Source organism: Drosophila teissieri, chromosome 2L (assembly GCF_016746235.2).
Source record: "Drosophila teissieri strain GT53w chromosome 2L, Prin_Dtei_1.1, whole genome shotgun sequence".
Lineage (NCBI taxonomy): Eukaryota > Metazoa > Arthropoda > Insecta > Diptera > Drosophilidae > Drosophila > Drosophila teissieri.
The window spans coordinates 19,568,655-19,594,141 of record NC_053029.1 but is presented as its reverse complement, the minus strand read 5'-3'; the positions used below and the strand labels follow the sequence as shown (position 1 = coordinate 19,594,141).

At 44.7% G+C, this 25,487-nt stretch overlaps 4 protein-coding genes across 5 annotated transcripts; 2 read left to right on the top strand and 2 right to left on the bottom strand.

Annotated features, from left to right (window-relative positions):
* Positions 1 to 4,081: 4,081 nt before the first annotated feature.
* LOC122626565 (probable cytochrome P450 6a14) lies at positions 4,082 to 6,163 on the bottom strand. The gene is made up of 2 exons (XM_043806874.1): positions 4,675 to 6,163; positions 4,082 to 4,618 (listed from the first exon to the last, which is right to left on the bottom strand). The coding sequence occupies exons 1-2, from the start codon at positions 5,786 to 5,788 to the stop codon at positions 4,203 to 4,205; spliced, it is 1,530 nt and encodes a 509-aa protein (XP_043662809.1). The 5' UTR covers positions 5,789 to 6,163; the 3' UTR covers positions 4,082 to 4,202.
* Positions 6,164 to 8,061: 1,898 nt separating this feature from the next.
* On the top strand, positions 8,062 to 9,722 carry LOC122626566 (probable cytochrome P450 6a14). The gene is made up of 2 exons (XM_043806876.1): positions 8,062 to 9,242; positions 9,299 to 9,722. The coding sequence occupies exons 1-2, from the start codon at positions 8,138 to 8,140 to the stop codon at positions 9,712 to 9,714; spliced, it is 1,521 nt and encodes a 506-aa protein (XP_043662811.1). The 5' UTR covers positions 8,062 to 8,137; the 3' UTR covers positions 9,715 to 9,722.
* A 340-nt stretch (positions 9,723 to 10,062) lies between these two features.
* LOC122626567 (probable cytochrome P450 6a13) lies at positions 10,063 to 11,787 on the top strand. The gene has a single exon (XM_043806877.1). The coding sequence runs from the start codon at positions 10,076 to 10,078 to the stop codon at positions 11,555 to 11,557; it is 1,482 nt and encodes a 493-aa protein (XP_043662812.1). The 5' UTR covers positions 10,063 to 10,075; the 3' UTR covers positions 11,558 to 11,787.
* A 1,196-nt stretch (positions 11,788 to 12,983) lies between these two features.
* Positions 12,984 to 24,737, bottom strand: LOC122619158. 2 transcript variants are annotated; one of them, XM_043795919.1, is made up of 11 exons: positions 23,964 to 24,737; positions 22,750 to 22,885; positions 21,595 to 22,658; positions 21,095 to 21,175; positions 16,145 to 17,368; positions 15,487 to 15,828; positions 14,656 to 14,973; positions 14,449 to 14,596; positions 14,181 to 14,386; positions 13,673 to 13,856; positions 12,984 to 13,467 (listed from the first exon to the last, which is right to left on the bottom strand). In XM_043795919.1, exons 1-11 carry the CDS (start codon positions 24,091 to 24,093, stop codon positions 13,143 to 13,145), a joined length of 4,158 nt encoding a protein of 1,385 aa, XP_043651854.1. In that variant the 5' UTR covers positions 24,094 to 24,737; the 3' UTR covers positions 12,984 to 13,142. The 2 variants fall into 2 exon arrangements, with proteins under 2 accessions (XP_043651854.1, XP_043651845.1); XM_043795910.1 differs by lacking the exons at positions 21,095 to 21,175; positions 21,595 to 22,658; positions 22,750 to 22,885; positions 23,964 to 24,737 and adding an exon at positions 18,209 to 18,372.
* Positions 24,738 to 25,487: the final 750 nt, after the last annotated feature.

Sequence of the window (25,487 nt, the reverse complement as noted above, 5' to 3'; positions counted from 1 at the left end):
GTGATATTTCAACATTTTTCTGGCAAAAAAAGGAATATAAAATTAAAAAAAAATAAAATAAAACGAAAAAAACTAAAAATATTTTTCACAGGTGTGGGTGTGGCAGAATCTGCCGGCTTGTGGGCTTTGGAGTGGGAGTGGCAACAAAAATAAGCAAACATGACGTCTATGGAATCTGCATGCTTTTATAGTTTCTGAGATCAAGGCGTTCATACGAACAGACTGGCAGACGGACGGACAGACGGACGGACAAATTACCAGTTCGACTCGGCTATTGATAATTAATTTTAATAATTAATAAAGATTATCAAATATGGTTGTCTTTCTTGTGCTTAATGATACGAATGTCTCCCACCAATTTATAACATATTAGTTTTTGCATGTCAAACCTATAAATATCTAAAAATATGTATTCGATTTTTGGCTATATGGGTTGGCAGGTTTCGTGTATGAATATAGAAATATATTATCTTTAGGCCTGCAAGCCAGCTTCCTTGTACATTTGATAAACGGAGCTTTCTCTCTGTCGATTTATTGCATATTTTTGGGCTGCTTTTTAAAACATTGTACCAATTCCAGCTTCCTTGCATTTGCAATTTTTTTAGGGTTTTCGCAAAGTTAATCAACATTCAGCAAGCCAAGGATATGAAAGAACGATGTCAGTAAATAAAAATGCAAGAAAATGTGTTCGACTACGCCGAAAAATGTTTGGTACTACAATTTACGCACGGTTTGCTGTAAGCTGGTAACTGGGAAAATTCTGAAAAATGTTGCAAATGGAATTACAATACCCAGCTCGTAAATTCCTTCTGCTAAAATGTATTGAACTGCATTTTGTCCCCTTACTATCTTCAAGGATTTGTACGTGGGAAAGCTAACAAAACAGGTGGTAATATAAATCGAAAACTCCATTAAAGAGATAAAATTAAACGGATTTCAACAATACAAAAATTATTGTACTAGCACCAAAATGAAACAAGGGTGGTGTGTTCTATTTTGTACTTAGTTTGTATTCCTGTGCCCCTCCACTTTCCAGACGCTTTTATCCAGCTTTCAGGCATCTGGCCAATAGGAGCACATCTTGCTAATGACATAATGAGAGGACAACCCTTTGCCACATCAGCTTCGGTTTGCAGTTCAAACCGAAAGTCCAAAAGTGCAAGGCGCCTTCACTGGAGTGCATTCGATCGAGAAATCGAAGACCAATTGAGCTGTCCCAGCCAAAGGCAACACGTCAAGGTGTTAGGAGACTAATAGCACCTGTCGAGCCGGAAAATTGCCGAGCAGCAGAGACGCGGAGGATGAGCACAGGCACAGGCACAGCACTTTTGCCGGTGACAACCCGTTGACGTGGACTTTGTCGCAACAGATGCTCCGCAAAATGAGCATACGCCGTGTGTGCCCTGCTACGTATGTGGCTGCAGCTAGTAATGCCATTAATCAAGTCGCTCGACGAAAACTATGTCAGCGGATTTGTTCTGGGGACTTGCCAAAAAATTGTTAAGCAGACAAGCGCCTTTGACATCGCGTTTCGCGTTGGCTTTTTATCAAATCAGGACTTGATTTGATTAGACCCCGAACGGAATGATAAATTATTGCCTGGCTGAATTGGCCAGCTGCTGGTGTCCTCTGACGACTTAATGCGTGTCGTCTGCCAAACGATTTGGAAAAATTGATTGTGTCCACACTCACAATCAATTGCCAAAGGAAACTCGGCAGCAGAATGGCCAAGCAATAAACAATTCCACAGCTAAAAGTGTCTGGGCTGAGTTTGGGGACCGACGCCGTTCACAAAACTACAGACAACAAAACATGGCAAAATAATTGAACCTTCTTTTTTATTTTGGCAAGAACAAATACCAAGCCACAAAAGTGGATTTTACTTACAGCAAGCGGCTGATAATGCAGATGGAAAAACAAAGCCACAAAACCACTTTATTCCAGTCCAGTGCTCCTAGTTGCCAAGGCAATCTAAAAATGCCTTTGCATTCAATGTTTTTCCGCATCGGCCAGCTAATATTTTCCTATAATTTATATGGTCGCCCGGGGAAAACATCCAGCAAACAACAACAACAGCAATAAAGCGACCTATGAAATTGTAAAGTGTCCTGTCATCGCCACTCCAGGAGATCCCACAACTGGCCAGAGCCCACTCAAGTGAGTCAAACACCTAGCAGCTCAAGTAATTAGCAATTTGTATGGCTTTCGGCCGGCGCCATTTATTTTGCGAAGCGCTCACTAAACTCCCGACTTGGCCATAAAAGTTCAACACCGTTTGAACACCTCAGCACAGCCCGCCAAAGTTAGCTTCGCCATAATTTCTCCGCAGGTCCTCTAACCGGCTCCTCCTAAGCATAATGAATGTAACCTAAGCATGATTTATGTCATTACGGAGCTCATAAATCTCTGGGTCAGCCAGGAAATGGAGGGAAGGCGTGATCAAAGACCAACCACAAATACCCTAAGTTGGTATTATCAAAAATAAATCTTACTTGCCACTACCATTTAAAGTCAAGAAGTTCATTTTCTGAATGAAAGGTTTACACTTTTTGAGCATTTAACTGTAGCTTATTTATATAACATATTTAAGACATTTGAGCACATAAATGCGTGTGGTTGCGTTTCCGTAGTTCAGGTACTCGTCTGATATTATTTGTTTCATTTCATCGCGTCTCAATAACATTTTCAGCTGCCACCACAAAACGACGTGACCCAGCAACCTGAAGCGGAGGAGTCTCCAGATACAACTGTCCGTCCGGAAAATTTCACATAATTACGTGCACCAGCCGGACTCTCGGGCTGGGAAAATAGGTGCGAAGGTGGATCCCGACACTTTGACCTTTCGGCCACAATATGCGCTCGTTAGTCAATGCTTAGCAATTTGTTATCAATCAATAATAAATGTAAATAACATAATAATGAGAACACAGGCGCTGGACCCACTCCCCCGCAGATGATGAGGCATCAGGGCATTGGCTCAAATTGTGTTGTCTGCGGAAAGAAAAGGAATTTGGCCTAAATGAGTTATTGCCCGCATAAACAAAAACGGAAGTGCGAAAGCGCCCACGGAGGCATGCGATATTGTATTTTTTCCGCCCCATCACGGCAGCTGTTTTCCGAATAGACAACTCCGCCAATTGAGCGAATCAATGGCCGTCCAGTCAGTCTTGAAAATACAAAGATACAAAAACACGGACGCCCAGAAACAGCCACCCGGTCCAAACTGGCGGTGTAGGACACTGGGTCTTATTCTTTCATGGTCTTATTTTTCACTTTTTTGCCCGCTGGTCATTCGGTGGGGATTCCAAGACCGCTTCGCTAGAATTTCTCAGCTTAAAGCTGGAAACACAGAGCACTGGAAACAGATACAAATGCCTGGTTATCTCCGAGGGAATACGAATACCAATCTGGCCTCACCCGCTGCACCTGGTCTATGAGTTCTCCTGTTGCCGTGAGGAAGTTCATCTTATTCCGGCTAATTATTCCATTTGTTTTGCAGCTCCAAGTTTTTTGCCTTGCTTTGTTTCGTTGCCCCAAGGATTCTGTGGCGTGACTGCACTATCAAAAAGTGCCATGGCAAAAACTTCCTCCTGGCTGAATGGCTCCATCCTTCCCCGCGAATGGCGAATGGCGAGTGCTGGGTAAACATATTGCACAGCACATGCAATTCTGTCAAAACAGTCGTCCTCGGTTAGCAGCTGGCAAATAACACATGAGAAATGGGCAAATTAGTGGGCGAGTCACGGAAAAGTTTTAGCCGGATTTTGGCTCCAGATTAGCGGGAGAATACTTTGTTATTCTTTTTGAGGATGGTATTCGGAGCAATCCTAGACCAAATCGCTTTTAAATGCTATGTACATAAAAATATATGTTGTAAGTATCATTAGACACTTTCCTTTTAAAATTAAATTGCTGCTGGCCACCAGCTCTGTGTAGGAAGCAAAAGTGTAAAGTAAATAAAGTAGGGAAAATTACATTTTAGTTTAAAAAGTTTATATCAGTTAGCTGGCTGCTTAACCAACTAATAAATTTGTTTTGGTATCTGATTCAGCCGCGGGCATTTTTAGCCTTTTAATTAACAAAGTTTCGGTCACAGCTTCCACCTTAACAAAATATTTAGATAAATAACATAATTTTCGTCGTACTTTGCGCTTATTATCCTTTATTTTAAACTTTGCAGATAATTTATATATCAAGCATACTTAAATGCTTTCAACTTTCAGGTAAATGCCGTTATCAGTACCCAACAGAAAATTTTTCTTTGAAAGTATCAAAGGAACTTCGGTGCGATTTGATACGGAAAATTTGAAACGTCGGATCAGCGACACGAGCCCGATCTTGGCCTGAATCTTTCCGAACCGCAGTCCAATGCAATTCCGAGGTCCATCGCCAAAGGGCAAGTAGGCCATCGGATGGCGGTTTTTGACTTCCTCCGGATCAAAGCGACTGGGATCGAACTTTTCCGGCTCGGGATATATCTCAGGGTCGTGATGAATGTTGTGGACGGGAATCAGGGCCAGGACGCCCTTGTCCAGCACAATATCTGAGTTGGGAATTTTGTAGTCTCGATTAACCTCTCGAATGAGATGGGGAAGCAGGGGGTGCTTTCGAAGAGTTTCTGAAAGAGGTTTCGGCTTAAAATCAGTTGATTAAGATGTGCGGATGCGTACTTACCAGACAGCACCTGATCCAAATAGCTCATTTCAGCCAGAACGTCGTAATTCAGCTCTCCTCCTTCCACGTTGGCCAGCACACTTTCAATCTCCTCCCTCAACCGCTGCTGAATCTCCGGCTGCAAGGCCAGCTCGTACAGGCAGAAGGACATGGTGCTGGAAGAGGTCTCGAAGCCAGCCACGAAGAACACAAAGGCCTGGGCAGCCATTTGCTCCAGAGTCAGGCCGTGGGAAAGATCGATACCCTGGCCCTTTTTGGCAGCTTCTTGGTCCTCCGCTCGGAGCTCTATCATTTGTTCAATGAAGTCGTTTCGCTTTATGCCGTTCTTGAGACGATAGTCAACGGTGTTCTTCACCGTCGACATGAAGAACTCGGTCACATCATCGGGGAGTACTTTCATTCGCAATTTCCTGGCCAATTTGGCGTTGGTAAACATAAACGATTGCACTAGCGAGGAATGACGACGCTTGCTGAATATTTCGCGACCCCTCTGTCGGAACTCGGCATTTGGATCCTGAAGACTGTTGCACTCCAGTCCGAAGGCGCACGATCCGATGACATCTGTGGTGAACCGGGCACAGAGATCCTTGATCTCCACATTACCGTCCTCCACGCGGGCCTCCTTTACCGTCTTATCCATGGCATCGCCCAGGCGAAGACCCACGTCCACGATCACCTTCGACATCTGCTTCATCTTTCCGGAGGTGAAAACGGGAGACAGCTTGTGCCGCATCGCCCGCCACTCCTCGCCTTCCAGTGTAAACAGGTGGCCCGTGAGGGGGTCGTCTCGGGGATTGTTGAAAGCGCCTCGATCCTGGAAGTAGCTGAAGTCCTTGATCATCACCTGCTTGATGAAATCCAGATCGGTGATCAAGGCAGTTCGCTTAAAGAACATGTACATTCCGGCGATGGGAGCCTGTCCCTTAAACTTCTTATAGATTCTTTCATTGATATCGCGGAAATGGTACTTCTTCACGAGTCCCTTCATGTTTCCAACCAGAGGCAGAGGTTTCTCGTGTGGAACACCTTTCTTCTCCCAATAAGAGAAGATTTTAATATGCAAACTGTAGGCCAAGGCCACGACCACGCCCAAAAGGGCGATTGTAAACAGCATTGCGTGCGGTCACTGTACACTGTTCTTGATAAAGCTTGTGTTAACACTGATCGTTTTGCCGCTTAGTTTGTCTTTATATAGCAAACAAAGCTTTTGACAACTCCTTATCTTTCGAAAAACATTTGCGATGGCACTAATCATGAATTGCTTAAACCAGAAACGTATATCGTTGTACCGAATTATATATTGCTATCAAACCAAAAGAGTGCTGGAACTGTAGACACCACTTATTTGGTAAATCGAATAAAAATGTTGTAGTTAAACATATGAATGTGGTCGATTTTGGTCTACAGATAGAGGGAACTCCGTCTAAAGGCTGACGAAACTTTTCATTCCGCACAGTAAGCTGGTCGCCTACCCGACTTCACTGAATCAGCGTTTGGGAACAACTGAGGCACGATGATTTTAGATTTCTAAAGAGCTTTGCAACGCTTTAGAGAGCTTGATTTCTGCCAAACAAAACAAACAATAAATTTGTTTAGTTTAGAATCTAAAAGCCCAACTAGTTTGTACGAGAATTACTAGACACAAACGTACTTAAACTAGCCAGCATCAATAAAACGTGATTCACGCTGAGAGGTAGCTTCCTAATAAGTTTTTGTTTTAAATTATTATAAATTGGTTTGCCCTAAACATCAGCAATCATATGTACATATGTATGTACATGTTTCAGTTTCAGAAGGTGTTGTGATACAGTGACATTACTACGCATTATAATAATATCTGGTTTGCTTTTGACTAACCGATCAAAATCAGCAAGAAGCGTCTGTTTTAATAAGCATAATCGTCGTTGGCCCTGCATTATTATTTAATTCCAGCTTTTGTTTTATGACTCGAGCTGCACTTAACTGCGGCATTAAGATTTTTATGTCGATTGGATCCGATGGCGCATTAGCGGCATAAAACGGGCCGTGAGCATTAGGCCCAAATCCTTTAAGCACCAAGAACACCACACACGCCTGCACAAGGTCACAAAATGCTTTTAGGTGCGACTTCGTTTTATTATTCACTGGGAGCAGATAGAAGTCCTGCATGGAGGAAGCTGGGGCAACCAACCACTTCAATGTCGCCGCCCGAGCAGCACGCTGCCCATCTGGCATAGCGTTTAATGGGCCTTCAATCGCTTACGCGTAAATTTTCCGGCAACTTTGTAATAAGTCTGGGGAAATCAGTGACAATAGCGGCTCGCTTACACTTTAGTATAAGTTTTATTGGGTTTACGCTTGAATTGATTTCTGGACAGTAACAGGACCGAGTTTAATTGAAGGTTAAAGGATTGAAAGGCCAAAAGGCAGCAGGCAAGCCTAGCGAAGTCTAGCGAATCATCAACAGCCTGTCAATAAACTGATGGTTTCTTTTCCTGTTTACGCCCAGGCTCACATTTCAATTAAAAAGACAAACACTCTAGGAGTCGGATAAAAAAGTGTCCTGGAAAGAGGATAGAATTGCGCATTCAGTACTCATTCGTGTGTGTTTTAAGGAAAACATTTGAGCTACAAGCCAACCGTTGCAAAAAACTGTCTCAACATGTGATATTTTTATGAAATCGGTTACCAGCTCTTTTCCCTTTGGAATATAAACTTGAAGCTAAGAATTCATTTGCATTAATTTTTATTGCGATAACGAGTACATTTATAGAGCCCACACTGATATTTTCCCCTTCTTTTCAGCATTACCAAACAATTTTATGGCAATAGGCCAAACGTATCATCGACTTCTTATCAGCTATTTTTGTTACGGTGGTCATGTTGAGTTGTAGACAGCCATTCTTGATAGCAACTTGAGTCACCAAAATGTTTAGAATGTTTTGGTTGCCCTAAAATCATTAGAAATATATTGAAGCGCCTCGAACTCACCAGATTGGCACACAAATACTGGTTATCACAAATAACTAAGTATTTTTGCAATTTATTAAGTAAATCTGTAATAATACCTTAGTCCGCGGAAAAAATCAGTAACAATGGCTTATCGGGTGTACAACTGCTCAAACATATATATACAAATATTGTGTTTATTTGTATATGTTACCAACTTTCCAATTAATCTAGTATACCCTTTTAAACTAAGCAGTGTATATATGTATATAGTGCTTGTTCACAACCTTATCTATCAGTACGGATAGTACTAGATAGCCATGGGAAAAAGCTTTGTCGAATCAAAGCTTACTTATATATGACTTGCATATACTGTTTTGTTTATTGCCGATTAAGCTCCCGAAATCTGTATATGTCTTACGCTTTGGCGAACACTATTTAGTTCTCGTTGTGCGTTCTACGAAGTCGTATACATGAACATTTTTTGCGTACTATCGTTCTGAAAACCTGAATCTAAACGAGTATCTTGATCGCCATGCTGTTTGCACTCGCATTATTGAGTTTGGTCCTATTGTTGGCCTACAGATTCTACCACAACACCTACACATACTGGGCCAGAATGGGAGTGCCCCATGAGCGCCCTCTCCCGTTGATTGGAAACATGAAGGGTATCGGAACGAAGTACCACTTACGCGACATCAATCAGAGGATATACGACAAGTTCAAGGGCAAGGCTGCCATTGCGGGAATGTTCCTGTTCTTCAAGCGAACCGCCATGGTCACTGATCTCGACCTCATCAAGCAAGTGCTCATCAAGGACTTCCATCACTTTCAAGATCGCGGCCTCTTCAACAACACTCGCGACGACCCCTTAACAGGACACCTTCTCACTTTGGAGGGCGATGAGTGGAAATCGATGAGGCACAAGCTCACACCTGTCTTCACCTCCGGAAAAATGAAGAAAATGTCGGAAGTGGTTGTAGAGGTGGGTCATCACCTGGTCGACGCCACGGAGAGGGCGGTGAAGGCGGGCGAAGTGGAGAACGGGGATGTGGAAATAAAGGATCTCTGTGCCCGGTTCACCACGGATGTCATTGGATCGTGTGCCTTTGGGCTGGAGTGCCACAGTCTTCAGGATCCAAATGCCGAATTCCGTAAAAAGGGCCGCATGGTCTTCGAGGAACCCCGTCATTCTACGCTGATCCAAAATTTTATATTTACCAACGCCAAGTTGGCCCAAAAGTTGAGAATGAAGGTTCTTCGCGATGATTTGACCGACTTCTTCATGTCGGCAGTGAAGAACACCGTCGATTATCGCCTCAAGAACGGCATAAAGCGGAACGACTTTATGGACCAGTTAATAGAGCTCCGAGCCGAGGACCAAGAAGCTGCCAAAAAGGGCCACGGTATCGATCTATCCCACGGCCTGACCCTGGAGCAAATGGCTGCCCAGGCCTTCGTCTTCTTCGTGGCTGGATTTGAGACCTCCTCCAGTACGATGGCATTCTGCTTGTACGAACTAGCCCTGCAGCCGGAGATCCAGAATCAAGTAAGGGATGAGATAGAAAGGGTTCTGGATGGAGGGACGATTACCTACGACGCCTTAGCTGAAATGACCTTTCTGGAACAGGTCTTGTCTGGTAAGAATTATACTATTATTACAGCAGGAAATTTGCTAGCCCAACTTTACTTTTAGAAACTCTTCGCAAACATCCTATTATCCCGCAACTCCTGCGGGAAACAAATGAAAGCTATAAGGTCCCCAATACTGAGTTCACCATTGAGAAGGGAACTACGTTGCTGATACCTGTGCACAATATTCACCACGATCAGGATTTATATCCGCAACCAGAACTCTTCGATCCCAGTCGTTTTGAGACTGACAAGTCGAAATCCCGTCACCCATTCGCATATCTGCCGTTCGGCGATGGACCCCGCAATTGCATAGGTCTGCGTTTCGGCAAAATGCAGGCCAAGATCGGCATTGTGTCCTTGCTTCAGCGCTTCAAGTTCGGCGTTTCAGAGTTAACAGAGATCCCCCTAATTTTGGACACTCGCAGCCCCACTTTGTCGGCCAAGAATGGAATTCATCTTAAAGTTGAACGCATATAGACACGGAAATGCAAATTAATGCAAAGGGTTAACTGTGTAATGCAGGCCATAATAATATACATAAATAATTACTACCGAATGCCCCACATCAAAATATCTGTTAACGGTTAGCATTGCATTTTGTATATTTTCAAATAATAATTGATCTGAAAGCAGCACATTAGCAACGCTCTATTTTGTTTACAAAACGCGAACGTTCATTTGAAATGACGCAACATATTGTGTGTATGTTTGGATACCCATATAACACCGATAGGAAAAGAGAGCCCCCGAAAAGAGAGGACCCGAAAGCTTTTCAGCCGGCGAAACAGATGTACCCCACTTTTCCACTCAGTTGCTATTCTATCGATCCGTGCACAACATGCTAACGCTCCTGGTTCTCGTGCTCACCGCTGGACTTTTGCTGTATGCCAAGCTCCGCTGGCACTACAGCTACTGGAGCAGAAGGGGCGTGGCCGGAGAAAGACCGGTGTATTTCCGCGGCAATATGAGTGGACTGGGAAAGGACCTTCACTGGACGGATATCAACCTGCGGATCTATAGGAAATTTCGGGGAGAGGAGCGCTACTGCGGCTACTTTACGTTCATGACCAAGTCATTGTTTATCATGGATCTTGAACTGATCCGCGAGATAATGATCAGGGACTTCGCCAGCTTTGCCGATCGAGGACTCTTCCATAATGTGAGGGACGATCCGCTGACCGGGAACCTTCTCTTCCTGGACGGACCGGAGTGGCGCTGGTTGCGCCAGAATTTGACGCAGATGTTCACCTCTGGCAAGATGAAATTCATGTTCCCCAACATGGTGGAGGTGGGCGAGAAGCTGACGCAGGCGTGTCGCCTCCAGGTCGGCGAGATCGAGGCCAAGGATCTGTGTGCGAGGTTCACCACGGATGTGATCGGCAGCTGTGCCTTTGGCCTCGAGTGCAATAGTCTTCAGGATCCGGAGTCGCAGTTCCGGCGCATGGGCCGATCAGTGACCACGGAGCCCCTGCATTCGGTGCTCGTCCAGGGGTTCATGTTTGCTCAGCCGGATTTGGCTAGGATGCTGCGCTTCAGGCTCTTTCGTCCGGAGGTCAGTGAGTTCTTCTTGGACACTGTGCGCCAGACATTGGACTACAGGCGACGGGAGAATATCCAGCGCAATGACCTGATCCAACTGCTAATGGAACTGGGCGAGGAGGGAGTCAAGGATGCCTTGTCCTTCGAGCAGATTGCGGCCCAGGCATTAGTCTTCTTCCTGGCCGGGTTCGATACCTCCTCCACCACCATGTCCTTCTGTCTGTATGAGCTGGCCCTCAATCCCGATGTCCAAGAAAGACTACGAGTTGAGGTACTCGAAGTTTTAAAACGCAACAATCAACAGCTCACGTACGACTCCGTTCAGGAGATGCCCTACCTGGACCAAGTGGTAGCCGAGACCCTTCGCAAGTATCCAATACTACCTCACTTGCTGAGGCGATCCACCAAGGAATACCAGGTACCGGAGAGCAACCTCATCCTAGAACCGGGAACTAAGATAATAATACCTGTGCATAGTATTCATCACGATCCAGAGCTCTATCCCGATCCAGAGAAGTTTGATCCTAGTCGCTTTGAGGCAGAAGAGGTTAGGGCCCGACATCCCTTCGCCTATATGCCATTTGGCGAGGGTCCTCGTAACTGCATAGGCGAGCGATTTGGGAAACTGCAAGTCAAGGTGGGTCTTGTATACCTCCTGAGAGACTTTAAGTTCAGCAGGTCGCAGAAAACACAGATCCCGCTGAAGTTTTCCAGCCGTAATTTCCTGATATCCACCCAGGAGGGAGTGCATTTGAGGATGGACGCACTTGCCGCACAGTAACAGTTGTCATTTGAAAATATATACATACATATGTATCATATCGACAGCACGAAATGTGTATAAGAAAGTTATTATCTACAAAAGACTGCGTTCCCGATTGTAATAATCCCTACATTATAAAATGAGCACAAAGAAATGGTCTATTATCAGAAAGCTTTTTAAAACAAGTAATTAATGATAAATAAATAGAGAGAATCGTAATAAATATATAATATGACTGGAAATCCAAATTGACAAAAAAAGATTTGTCCTTGAATGTATGAATTAATTTTTTAAGTGCACTCATCCGGGTATTATACGTATGTACATGCATATAAAACAGAAAGCTCTTAAAGGTCGAGCTTGTATATTCGGTATGAAAATGCTGCGCTCAAAAGCTTTAAAATATTAAAAAAGAAAAGTGTAGAGAATTAAAAGTATAGTTTAACATCTTATTGGGTATATCCTTACTTTTGACAATGCTAACAATAATAGAAATAATACATTACAGGACATTATTATTTATAAGCATTTTGGAAAGCACTTTATTTTACGATTGATAGTGTGGCAGGTATTTTAAAATACATTCAGTATTCACAAGGAAATAACTAAATCCACATTTAATTGAGAAATTAAAATTAAAATATTAAATCAATCAATTTTGCCTCAAGAATAAAAATGAACTTGTACAAATGTTCCATGAAATTTTCGTTCCATAAAAGTTCATCGCTATAGCACTCAAATTAGTGGTTGTCCTGGATAACGTAGCGACCAAGCTTTGCACACACTCAAAAGCTGACTAGTATATCAACTGGGAAAGCTTTGTATCAGGCAATTTGTTATCAGCACAGTTGAATGCACCATTCTTTTCAAAACTCATAATGGTTAGTTGAAAAAATGTAAAGATATAAATAATATACAGCTGTTAAAGGATGAAGTTGCTTAGCTACTATGAATTGAGGCTGTATAGATTATAAGTTGCTCAGAGCGAAAGTATTAATGACGAGAATGTGCAACCTAAGAAAATTATTGTAAGAGAACAAAAAAATTTTAATAGATCAAAAATATTTATTTACCTACGATACTTCCAATAATAACACAATTTCCAAAATGTATTTAGGTCGTTAAAGTAAATAATATTTGATGTACTACACAAAAACGGAAATTAAGTAAGGTTTTCCACTTGAGTAACTTTCACTCTATAAATGGAGGAATGATGATATTATTACGGATATTCACTACATTTCATTAATGATTTGACGAATTTTGCCGAAAAGAATTAAAATAGTCGTCCCAAAAAAACTCGTTTTCGTATAAACTAATTTTATTAATAATACATACAATTCAGCTTAGTGGAACTAAGAATGCCTGCACGCAAGCTGTAGCATTCAACATTCAGGGGAGTTAGATTAATAAGTTAATTGGTTTCACTCGATTCTGACGACAATGGTATCCAATCTCAATGATGATCACAACGACAACGTCCGCACGGCCCAAGTACATCTGGCTGGGAGTAGGGTTCGTGATTAGGGGATTGGGGAATGAGGGTATCTATTGTACACAAGCATGTCTTAATCTGCTAATCGTAATCTAAATCAGCGCCCCACTAGCACGACTCCTTGTTGCAGTCGACGAAATTGCTGAACTCGGTGGCATTGGGCGGGCCCTCACTGTACAGGTAGGTCACGGGCCACAGACGGGCGGCGGCGAAGTCACTGAGGCTCTGCAGTCCGCCGGGTCGAGGGGGGTGCTGGCTGTATTCGCTACTGGCCGCCGTCTCCGGCTGGGCGTGATGTGGGTGTGGATGCTTCTGTTTCTCCTTAACACTGGGCAGTCCCAGATGGGAGTGGGTCGGCTGGGTGCCGTTCTTACCGGGGAAGTACCGATCGCTGCACTTGCGCCACTGGTCGGACTCGTCGCCCACAAAGCACCTGGAAAATGTAAAGGACTATGTAGGTGCCACTTCTTTTAGGGTTTGTGAGCCAATTGCTCTATTTTTAGTTGCTTTCGGTGAAAGATTCATTAGCTGAGTAGAAAATATATTTTAAGGGGTCAGATTATTCCCAAAATCAACTATACAAAGTACGGAGATTGTTAACCTTATTGAAGAACCAAAATAAGACTCCTCCAACTTACCATGGGTAATCGAATCCCTTACTGTAGCCGCACGGGTGGTCCTCTTTACAGCAGTAATCCCAGGAGCCGACCTCGGAGGCATCCGTCTCGCAGGAGTAGAAGCCCGTGATCAGATTCTTGGCGCAAGGACTGCTTCGGCGGCAGGGTTTTCCGGACACGGTGTAATGACGCCAGGCCACGTCGCCTTTAGCGGACAAGAAGCAAGTTTAGTGGGGTCGAGAACACGGGATTTGGGGGATGAAAATCGGAATCAAATTGGAAATCGGAGACATGCAATCGGTCGGTTAGTAGCTTTTTGGGGGGATTCGTCTTTCGGTTATGCTGGGACTGGGGCCTCTGTACATGCTAGTAAATGTTATTTACACAACGAATTCCACTACAAGCTAACTTACACAAGTTCTAATGCTAATAATACACATCTAATGCCAATCCGCTGCACGGGAAGAGCACCCGGAACCCGTTATTTACACTTGGATCGAGGTGCAACAGGTTAGTAGGTTGAGTTTACCCGGTTCCCGGAAGATGTCCATGCGCCTGTCATTGTTAACCCGAGATCCTCCAATGGTGTTGACCTTGTCCCGGCATGTCCAGTCGAATGGATTCCAGGCGAAGAGCCAGAAGTCGCGGTCCTTGGTGTGCGCATAGTGCACATCCTGTTTTAACTCGGTCTGGTCCAGGTCCGAAAGTTCACAGTTGAAGGAGCTGGCATGGGAGCTGGCGTGTGGATAGATATTGCCATTACTTTTCGATTGGGTTGGGAAATGGGTATATCTCACCCATAGCTGAAGGCAAAGCACTTGAAAGGAGTCGTCTCGCGGAATCGGATGCACTCCTTCTTGCAGGCCATCTCGGAGGGCACGGAAATCACTTTCTTAATGGCCGGAGGAAGCAGTCTAGCCGGTGATCCGTAACCCAAATAGCAAACTGAGAAATAAAGGATACTTATAGTTTCCACGGACTTATTAATCTCCAAATGAACCCACGTTTCTTGTGCTTCTCATCCACAATTGGCTGGATTTCACATCCGTGCCCATAGCTCGCTCGTTCGAAGATATCGAATGCTGCGTCCAGGATGAGATGCCGCTCCTTGTCCATGTCCCGCACTGGCCAGTCACTCAGCTGGCAGTTGTCGATTACTCCGGCATGTCGCTGCTGGCCGTATCGGAAAGCAAACGCCCGGCAGGTGAACTTTGTCGAGCGGATGCACTCCATCTCGCATTCGCCCACAGATCGCACGGTCAGCGAGTCACGGACAATGGACTTGAAGAATCGTGTGGCATCGATTGCGCGGAAGAAGCACTCTGCAGAAAAGAAGTTAACAATTCAAAAACCATTAGTTTTTAACAAGAGAGAATGCTATAGTCGAGTTGCCCGACTATCAGATACCCGTTAGTTAGCTGGAATTTTCTGGAATATCCCGAGATCGAAGCGTTCATACGGACAGACGGACGGACATGGCCAGTTCGACTCGGCTAATTATCCTGATCATAATTACATATACCTTTTATGGTCGGAGACGCCTGTTACATGCCTTTCAACGAGTCTTGTATACCCTTTTACTCTACGAGTAACGGGTATAAAAACAGACAAATATATACTATTTAATACACAAGAAATTAATCTTATATTAAAACCAATATTTTTTAAATGCTCTTGAAAAATCCTTTGCGTAATTTGTTGCAAGGCTCTGCTTTCCGCTAAATATGTATGATTTTTACTCAAGGCATAAAATGTGTTAAGTATGTTATTACATATCATACTATTAGAAGAGCCATAAATAGTTATATTTAGGATAATAATACTAATAAACTTACGTGCGTTTCTCGGATCTGAAAGTGCGGTGCTAGGACCGGCGGTATCATGTCGTCGTGGTGGAGGCTGCCGGCACACGTCCATGTCGTCCGCCATGGAGTAGATGTCGTAGTCTCGGTCCGGCTCGATGTCCACGTAGTAGTCGAGCATGTTAATGGGCCGGTCGCAGAGCATGCAGTTGTCCCTGCCCGCCTGGTTGTACCGGTAGCTGAACGTATGGCAGACGAAGCTGGGCCGCTGATCCGAGCACAGACGCTCGCACTCCGTCAAGGTGGGCACGTTGTAGGCGTGCCTTACGGCCGTCTTGTGCAGCCGGAATCCCTCGCTGGTTTTCGCCGAGCATTCTGTGGGTATCATTTAATAAAATTTTTAAAACAAGTATACAAAAAAACCGGAAAGAACGATATAGTCGATTTCCCCGACTCTAAGATTCAGCAAGTGGGACGGCATGGAAAGTTGAAAAAACATTTTTAATTTAAAATACAAAAATTAGATGATGGGAGGACTACTTTTTCTGCCATAGAAGCATATATATATTAGTAATTATATCAATACAGGTTTTTATCGAATTATATAACCATATTAAGGAAACCTAAAGAGCAAATTTAAAACGGAAAAAGGGAATCCACAAGTTTTTAAAGTACCCAAAAAGCCACTTACCATCTTGTCCTGCTCGCCGAGTCCACTGTTGACGATAATCGTTGCGTCGTCGGGGGTAATCGTCGTCGTAGCCAGAGCCGGGATAGCTGAGCACCGAGTTGGACTCACGATGTGGTGCCCCCAGCTGGAAGTAGTTGAAGTCGTGCTGATCCTTGCGCCTCTGGGACTCTGTGAGACCCCAGTAGGAGGAGGATGACGAGGAGGAGTGCTTGCTGCTGCCACCATAACTACCACCGTAGTGTCCCCAGTTGTCCTCGCCGCCAATCAGATAGGGAACAAATTTGTTTGGCTTTTTGTTGGACCCTGGCGGTCCTGGAGGTCCTGGAGGTCCTGGATGTCCTGGAGGTCCTGCTCCATCGCGATCGAGGTAGTTGTGCGCCGGCCGACTTGGCGGTCGATAGGGTGAGTAGTCCGAGCCGGGACGATACGGTGGGCGGTACTTGTCGATTCGATCCGTTTCCGGACGTGGCGGTCTGTACGCGGAGCTATCGTAACCGGAGCTACTCGGCAAAGTTTCCCAGCGATCCGGTCTTCCGGGCCGATAATGCGGAGAATCATGGCGATCCACGTAGGGATGGTCGCCGCCATAGCTACTGGGGGGGGTGTGACCAAAGTATCCGGAACTGGAACCCGAGCTAGATCCTGAGGCATGCGAGGAGAACTCATAGGAGGATGCTGAGGAGGATGAGCTGTGCGATCCGTGGAACTCGGAGGAGAAGGGCGGCCTTTGCTCGTAGGAGGTGGAGCCCGGAGACCCAGATGGACCGCGATAGTGGTCCACGGCAGTGCTGCTATGCGGACGATAGTGATCCCTGTCCCTATCCCGGTCACGGTCACCATATCCGCCTGCCCCTCCACTGGGCTTGAAGTAAACAGGCTGACTGCTCACCGGACCCTTGGAACAATCCTGGCAAGCACTGCGGCGACAGCTGCTAGGCGCATTGCGGTCCCTCTCGTAGTAGTCGTAGTCGGGATGTCTGAGCAGATTGGCATCCCGTCGGTCCGGACTGGAGTACAGGTCCATTTGGGCCAGCGGCATCTCGACCAGCTCGCAGTCGCCCTGCCCGTGACCCGAGGGATCCAGCCTGTAGTTAAAGCCCTCGCACATGAATCGCCGCTCGCGACCACACTCCCGCATGCACTCCTCCACTCGCTCGCAGGATATGGAGCGGCGCACGAAATGGGGGGCAATTCGTTTTCCAGCCAGGACTCGTCGGAAGCAGGCTGAAAAGCGGATTAAATGGATGTTGCAGTGCCAGTTGCAGATGTTGCGTCGTACGCAATTGTGGGCAGCAAAAAAAGGCGGAAAATATAGCAACTATTCAACGTTCGGAGGCAGTGAAGCGAGGACAGAACTCAAGGGTTGGGTTACTGTATGGCTGTCTGCACTTGGAAAAATCTGAGTTTATTCTACTAAGCCATTAATAATTCTGAAGCTTTATAATGACGATCATTCAATGGACCACTGACTATTTTCCATCCTATAAGTAAGAAAGCTAGCTCGGGTATGCCTAAGCTTTTAATAAGCCCATTGTAGTAAATAAATATTAAAAAAGACCTTATGATTACTTAATAAGCCCACTTTATGATAAAAAACGATCACTTCTTTTCAATACTTTCCGAATATACGGACAAGACTATAAAAGGGGAAAACTGTTAAAATTGGTGGTAGGTATAATACAAAAATACACATTTATAAAGCGATCAGACTAGTTGTAGGAGCCATTTCACTTTCTAACAAGAATTTAATTTCCAAATTGATTCTCAGGAAGAAGAACCATTCTTTTCCAAAGTGCATTTGTGTCCAAGTCGTTTTCTGTTTCTGTTGCGCTGCCGAGTTTTTGCGGCACATCCGCTGCCGTTTTGAGTAAATTATGTTCGAGTCATGTTGGGTGCTGTGTACTCCACCGAAGATAATCTCCGGGAAAATTGCCAGCACAGAGCCAAGACAGAGTGTTTTTCACGCAGAACGATGGAAATTATGCAAATTACTTTAATACGCACTCCGAAACACGGCCGAGAGTTGGGCCCCAAGTGGAATGACCCACAAGCATGGCACCTTACCTTTGGCGTCCTCCACTATGATAATGGTGCTACTGAGATCGGTGTGTCGCGTAGGACTAACGAACTTCGATCCGCCGTCATGGACGCGACACAAAAGCAGAAGCAGCGGCAGAAGCCCACAGGTACTCCACATTTTTTTGGAGTTTATTGTGCCGAAGCGGTGATTTTGGTGTGATTACGTAATGGCTTAATTTGCGTTCTGGGCCAATTAATTTCTGTGCAATGTCAAGCGCTCGAAACAATGGGCCAGCTGGCCATCCCGCTCGCACACAGGACACGCAGACGCGAATACGATTTCCGGACACGAATTTTAGATGTGCGGCGCTGGCGATTCTAATCGCGAATGTACTGCGGCTGTGGTCAAGCTTGCGGTTTTATACGGCATTAGAAAATCGCGCGCGTTTTCCGAGCTTTTCGCTTCTGCGCTTCTGCGCCTCTGAGCCGGGAGCTTTTCGCTCTACTGCTCAGAAAATCTCAGAAAATTACTCCCACTTTCAGTGGATTCTTTTTTCCGGCAGCCGGCGGAGAGCACTTCGCCGCCTTGCCCAGAAGCCTTGGATCTGCGGTATAATGAGATTTTCAGTGGGGCTTTTTTCGGTGGAAGATGCCTATCTTAGCCAATGATTCAGATGAAAATACGAGGGCACAGATCGCTGCGAGTTGCGATGCTGATGGGGGCAGCCAACCGTTAACAGACCTAGCTCAAGGATGCCGCAACTTGATATGATGCTTATTATTTCGTTTCAATAAGAGCGGTCTTAATGAGGTACTACGAAAAGTTATAGATAAACAGTTACCCACTAGATCATAATCCATTCAATTACGGGTTATTATGGCTGCTAATTTATGTTCTGCTCAAGGATGGACTATATTTGAAGCTATATATTATAAAGCCTTTGAGCTTTTTCAAAGGGAAAATCTATTTTCATTTTAAGTTAAACTGACGATGACCAACTTAAAACACTGCTTCCAAACTATTTTATTTATAGTTCATTTTTTGTGTTGTTGTATTTCAAAAGTAATAATATTACAAAGCCAGTCCTGACTTTAAAGATAATGTATAAATTACAAAAATCAAAGTACTGCTTTAATATTATAATACCCAAAAAAATATAACTTAAAAAGTTATAGTTAAGTAAGTATTACATTGAAGAGAATATATTCTATTCGCGTACAATCAAGTTCCTTTCCTAAGTCTTCGGTTTTTTCAAGAAATGTTTGGTCAACGCTCAGGGTTCTCAGGGTTTTACTACATTTCCCAATCATGCCTGACCACAAATATGAGTCCATCGATCATATAACCCTTCAAGCACGAAAAGAATCCGACTTCAGTGCATTTCCGTTCCTGAATCAATGTCATTGCTGTCAGGCGGAGCGCCGTTCCATAGTGGTGCTGCGAACTCGAACCCCGAATGTGGGTGGTTTTTGTGCACCGACTTCGTGTTCCTATTTGCATACAATGAGTGCCGGAGGAGTGTGCATGCTGAGTGCAGTTCCACTCCGTTCTGTTCTATTCAGATCTTGCACAACCCCATAGAACCGCCAAAAACTAGAGATACGTATGGCGAAGATCGCTTCCGCCTCCCAGCCAGCTGTAGCCCAATCTCCAAGTGTAAATTACGATCTGTCCCACGCCAAATAAAAGCAAGCTAACTAACTAGCGAGCACGCCACCTCAGTCAGAAACACAATTAATTGCGCCAACGTCATCAAGTTTGGCATTTGAACTTGGATTCTCTTGGCACTTGGCACTTGGCATGTAGCATATGGTATATTCGATAGGCTTATGTCACCGCCACCCGCTGGGTTCATGTACTCCACTCCGTCACACTTGAGAAACCAGAAAGGAAGTCGCGTTGAAATCAAAACACAAATCGTTCTTTGATGATCTGGCTTGGTAGTTTCAGAAATGTCATAAATCTTCTGCATTTGACAACTCAATTTCTTCTGTAAAGTAATGAGATCATATTAAATGAACAGACCGGAAAATAGTTGGTTGAATTAATTTTCGTTGGATCATCTGGCGAAGATTTGGTAATTACCCTGATACAATTTAAATGTGATGGCCTTTGGAAAAGCCAGATAAGCAACATTTGCTTTTAGATTAGAAGACAACGTATTTAAACTCTATACAAAATATCAAGCTTTAAAAAAAGCGCGAAGTTATTTTTTCTTAATATATATATTTGAATCTGGATGGGATAAAGCTTTTACTCTGTTACTTATTCTTAGATATTGTAGCTTTTGGTTTTGCTTCATACTATATACGAGTATGGTATATTGGTAAGAACTTTAAAAGAACGATTGCAGCTAATTTCTGTGCAAAATGATCTAAGAGAACCAAAATGCCCAATATTCCATGTGGGTGACCCCAATTCCTGCATTTCCATTCAACTGCGCTTGCCATTTATCAAAACTTTGGCCACAGCGTTATTTATTATACCGTTTTGTGGGTGGGTTAGTTAGTGGAGCTTTCGGCTCCACTGTGTATTTAATGCGATTGTGAATAATGCCGATGCCTACTGCAACCGCCCACTCGCCCCCGAGTCCCAGATCCGATGAGCATTATGCCAGGCTAATGGGTTTAGTTTTGTTACGCAAATAAAAGCAGGGGAATGTGGGTCAATCGGGCGTCTGTCATCTGTCGCTTGACCAGTCGGTCGTCGTGGGCCCCAAAGCTAATGGGTTTTAGTTGTGCGCCATGCTAATTCTAAATTTTAATTGTTTTATTGTTGTTGCAACTCTCAAGTGACCCGTGTCATAGTATATTTATATGGTTATAGGCACAGGTCTGTAGGGCTAAGGGGTTAGCTAAGGGGACAGTGCGAATCCATGAATTGGTTGAATGTAGGGAATCCAGCAGATGACTCTCCACGCTTTTACTCACCTTTCATTTCATCCATGGGATATCCGAGCCGGTCTCTGTCTCTATTCCTATCTCTATCTCTATTGCCGGGCATTGGTCGTTCTAGAACAAGACATATTTGGGAATAAGTTAGTTAATATATTTAATTGATTTTAAATAATTATAGAATGCACCATCTCAATGCTAGATCTCGAATTCCAAATCATTATTTAGCAGGGGAACTAAATAATAATTATATTGATATGCGTAAATACAAAATTTTAAAAAGGTTTTTCAAAATCGATGCGTTGCAATGCTTACTGTGTTTTGTAATATTTGTATGATCTTTTATATTCTTTGACAAATACTAAAAAAGGGGCTTACGTAGTGACGTAGCGCTCTATAAATAAAAGCGACTAATGCGATTATATATACACCCATAAATGTATTTATGTTACTTAAATAAGCACTAGAGTGTAGATGGTTAGATCGTCACAGGTTTTTTCACCTTGTTTGAGATATAATACATTTCTATAGCCTACCGTTATTCCCTTGCATATAGTCATCCGGATTGAAATATGTGGCAATCGTTTTGTCATCGTCGTAACCTCCGAATCCGCCTCCAGGCCTCACGGCACTGCCGTTCCTCCGAACGTACTCATCTCGTGGTGGGGGAGGATCCTCGTAGAAGGGGGAAGGTGGACGTCCCGAAGGTCCATTCATCCCGTAACCCATTTGCGGCGACAGGGACGGCGGGTCAGGTCGATTGGTGTAGTCCGGCCGTGGTTCGCGATCGGGATCGTAGCTGAGACTCGGCCGGGGTCCATAGGAGGGCGGTGTGGAGCCCTCGTAGGGACGCGGTGGGTAGTCCGGACGCTCGGCCGTAGGACGTGGAGGTCCGGGCGAATACTCTGGACGATCGGCTGTGGGACGAGGTGGCCTTGCGACATAGCTGGGTCGCTCCTCCGAAGATCCACTCGATGGCCTCGCTGTCGGTGGTGTATATCTCTCCGGGGATCCGTAGCTATAACCATTCCCGTAGCCCAATCCAAAGATGGGTCTCGGAGGGCTATGTGGCGTGGGCCTAAGACCTCCATCCTCCGCTGGTTCTATGGGTCCGTAGTGGGGTCGATACCGCTCGTCCACCTCGGGGGCATTGGCTGCATAGCCGCCGGGAATGTATGCCTCCTCGTTGGGCGACGGATAGTTGCTTTCGTAAAGCGTTGGATACTTATAGAGCGGATACAGATCGTGCGAGAAGTACAGCCGATCGCCCACGCCAGGCGGTGGAACGGATGGTCCCAGCGGAGGCGGTGGACCTCCGGAAGTGTGTGGCGTGGGGTTGACCACCAGCACAGGCGTGTTGCCGACGTCCAAGGGCCTGTTCGGCAGATCCAGTGGCGTCGGTCCGGGTGAAATGGCACTGGGACCGGGCACGGGCTGCGGACCGGCGGCAATCGAGTTGTCGCTCAAGTCGAAGCAGTTCGTTTTGCGCGTGTACAGATCAAAGTCGGGATCGAAAATCACGCCCCCCGGACGCCCGGCGCCCCCCGAGCCGTACTGCTCCGATGACAACTGACAAGTGCCGTTTCCGCGTCGATGAACACTGCGAAATTCCGAAAAAAGAGAAGGAAAACACATATATACATAAGATGGAAATTGGGCAATCAAGGGGTGACAGGTGGAAGACGACTCACCCGAACGAGATGGCCTGACACTTCTCGCCCGCCTGCAGGCACTTCTCCTTGCACATCTTCAGCGAGTTGGTGTCTTCGGTGCGGAAGGTCTTCTCAAATGGCAGCATCGCCTCCAGTGCGATCCGCTCGAAGCAGTCTGTCGATGCGAGATGGTAAATGCGAGATCCCAATTACAAAAGGTTCAGCTGCTAGTTAGGTAACACCCCAGGCCCTCCTTCTCCTCCCTTTCCTCCCTTTCCTCCCTTTCCACCCCCTACTCCTTGTAGCTCCTAAACAATTGCGTCACCCCACTTGCACTTTCAAGGCCACCGCTGGTGCTCCACTTCGTCCACTCTACGGTAGGTTAGTTTTATTGACTCTGCAATTGTTCGCTCTTTTCGATTGTTCGCTGGCTTTGTTCTCCGTTCGGATTTGAATTTGAATTTTATTAACTTTGCGTGCCGGAGGGGCGGCGCACTTGGGTGACCCATAGAATTTTTGTCAGTGCATGAATAATTCAAAAAGGTCAAACCATAAACAAAACACACTGCTCTGTGGTGTTTGTGGTGTGACATGCTTGATGGATTGGCCCCCAGCCTATGGTTATTAGATTGGCAATAACTTTTCCAAGAAACTACCTCATTTAGAATTTTTTAATGTTTCCTAAGCAGAGAAATTCGAGTTAAATTTAAGTTCAATTAATGTTGGGTACACTAATATTTGATATTATTCATGTGTTGCACAAAATTGGAAAATTATACTTGTTTGTATTAAGTTATACATGTAGATATAAATATATCGAAGTGATGTACATTTTCATTACTACGAGAATGGGTCAATAACACAGGGTACAGCCTCACGTGTAAGCCCTATTTTATGACTATATTGCACGATTTTCCAGCTTGCAGAAAGATCGTAAAAGTTCTTGGAAAGGCATAAATCCGGTTGTAACGACCAATTTTAAGGGCTAAATGCTGTTCATAAACGTTTTAACTAAGACTAACTAAATACAAATATCAAATACTTTTGTTTTCCTTTAGAGATGAATCTAATGTTCAAACGCATTCCTTAGCAATATTCCGTAGCATGATGATAAATGAAAGGTTCTTAAGTGAAGGACAAAGGCTTCAAAATAAAACATAAAGCAAATCGGAGTTATTTATTTATTTATATGGAAGTGTTTCCGTTTGCAAATAAACTTTTTTCCTATAAGTAGCTAGCAGTTTTTCACTTACCATTTCGTGCGGATACCAACTGATTGTCGACCGTCAGAGCTCTCGAAGAATCCCAAAGCCCGACGAGGAGGAAAGCTACCTGGAGGCGGATTAGTCGCTGGCCAAGCGAGTTATCGCTGATCGCGATCATGGGGCCCGATTAGTTGATGACCCCAGCGGCGCTTTTCGATATTACGATGCTTTCTTTTAGATTTGCTCTCACTTAACTCGCTTCTTTTGGCACTTCCCTTTTTGCATCATCGGCGGTTTCACTTGGGCTTCTGGCCAGAAGATTTGCTCGGGGCACCGATGGGATGGACGCGAGATTTCGAACTGAGAGATGGAGACTTGGTGGTGGCGCGTAGAAACCTTCTGCTTCTTTTCTTTCCTCTGCCTTTCTTTGCAGTCGCGTGTTTCTTTCTCTTCTCGTTTTGTGATTCGGGCTTTCGCGTTACGATTCGCTACTTTTCACATTCTTTTCACCGTTAATTATGTTGCCAAAATATGCAGATCGTTAAAATAAGCCAAGATCGGCTTTATTTATGGGTTCGCGGGCAAGAGGCGGCTTAAGAAGAGTCTGCGGTTTCGGAAGAAGCGGATTCACATAATTATGATGGGTCCGGCCTGTAACTTCAGGTGGGAGAGGGGGGGCGAGAGTCAATAACCTGGCGGCAACCAACGAAGCGGCACGAAGCCTTCTTACAGGCGATGACGTCAGAGTTCACTGCACAGGTGCCTGTGACCTTTCGACCAAAAGTGTTTGAAGTTGGCCGATAATTAAAAACCCGAATGACAAAGTGCTCATCAATGCGTAAATCCAGCATTCGCCATCTGAATGCGGAAAGCAGCTAAAATAATAAAAACTTATTTGCTCACAGTTGCCATCAACAAAAAACTATTACGCTAATAATCTTGATGATTAATTAGGAAAGAAGAATTATTCTCAGAATATAAGTAATACAATTTTGATGGCGATGGTGATGTTAGATTGTGCCGGCGACTTTCTTCTTTTTTGGGGCGCGGTAAATTATGTCGGGAAATGTAGCGAATATAACGGCATTTCCGCCGCGCTTTGACACTTTGAAAATCTCCCAAATTTTTCGCTAATGACAAGAAAGCCCCAGCAGTACACACCTAATTTAATTTACTTTCTTCGTTCTTTGTCGTCTACCTTTTTGCATTTAATTCGACTATCGGGCTTTACTATATATTTTAGTTTATTTTATTTTATTGCGGTTCTCGTCTCGTTCGGTTTGGCTTGTTTTCGCTGCTTCGCGCACTCGACGCCGATCCGCACTCGCTAAACAATTGAAACTGAATAAAATTCTGATTTAGTTGTGTTCGAAACTCATCGGAAGAGCAGAAAGCGGCGCAGACGCGACAGTGCTGCGGCAGCGCCGCGGGCAGAGACAGCGGGCAGCGACTGCGGCAGGCAAGCATCTCTCTCGGTAATTTGTTGTTGCCACACTCAGATTAATTCTGCACTAACAAGCAATAGATATTGTTTAAAATATATAAATATATTCTTGACATAACTAAAAGTGA

What these genes read in the sequence shown, in the direction of transcription:
- LOC122626565 (XM_043806874.1), bottom strand. Translation starts at nt 5,788, where the DNA reads ATGCTGTTTACAATCGCCCTTTTGGGCGTGGTCGTGGCCTTGGCCTAC. An exon ending in TTTGGATCAGGTGCTGTCTG is followed by an intron (nt 4,619 to 4,674) that starts GTAAGTACGCAT and finishes AACCTCTTTCAG; the next exon opens with AAACTCTTCGAAAGCACCCC.
- LOC122626566 (XM_043806876.1), top strand. Translation starts at nt 8,138, where the DNA reads ATGCTGTTTGCACTCGCATTATTGAGTTTGGTCCTATTGTTGGCCTAC. An exon ending in TCTGGAACAGGTCTTGTCTG is followed by an intron (nt 9,243 to 9,298) that starts GTAAGAATTATA and finishes CTTTACTTTTAG; the next exon opens with AAACTCTTCGCAAACATCCT.
- LOC122626567 (XM_043806877.1), top strand. Translation starts at nt 10,076, where the DNA reads ATGCTAACGCTCCTGGTTCTCGTGCTCACCGCTGGACTTTTGCTGTAT.
- LOC122619158 (XM_043795919.1), bottom strand. Translation starts at nt 24,093, where the DNA reads ATGATCGCGATCAGCGATAACTCGCTTGGCCAGCGACTAATCCGCCTC. An exon ending in TGCTTTGCCTTCAGCTATGG is followed by an intron (nt 14,387 to 14,448) that starts GTGAGATATACC and finishes TCCACACGCCAG; the next exon opens with CTCCCATGCCAGCTCCTTCA. An exon ending in GGACATCTTCCGGGAACCGG is followed by an intron (nt 13,857 to 14,180) that starts GTAAACTCAACC and finishes TGTCCGCTAAAG; the next exon opens with GCGACGTGGCCTGGCGTCAT.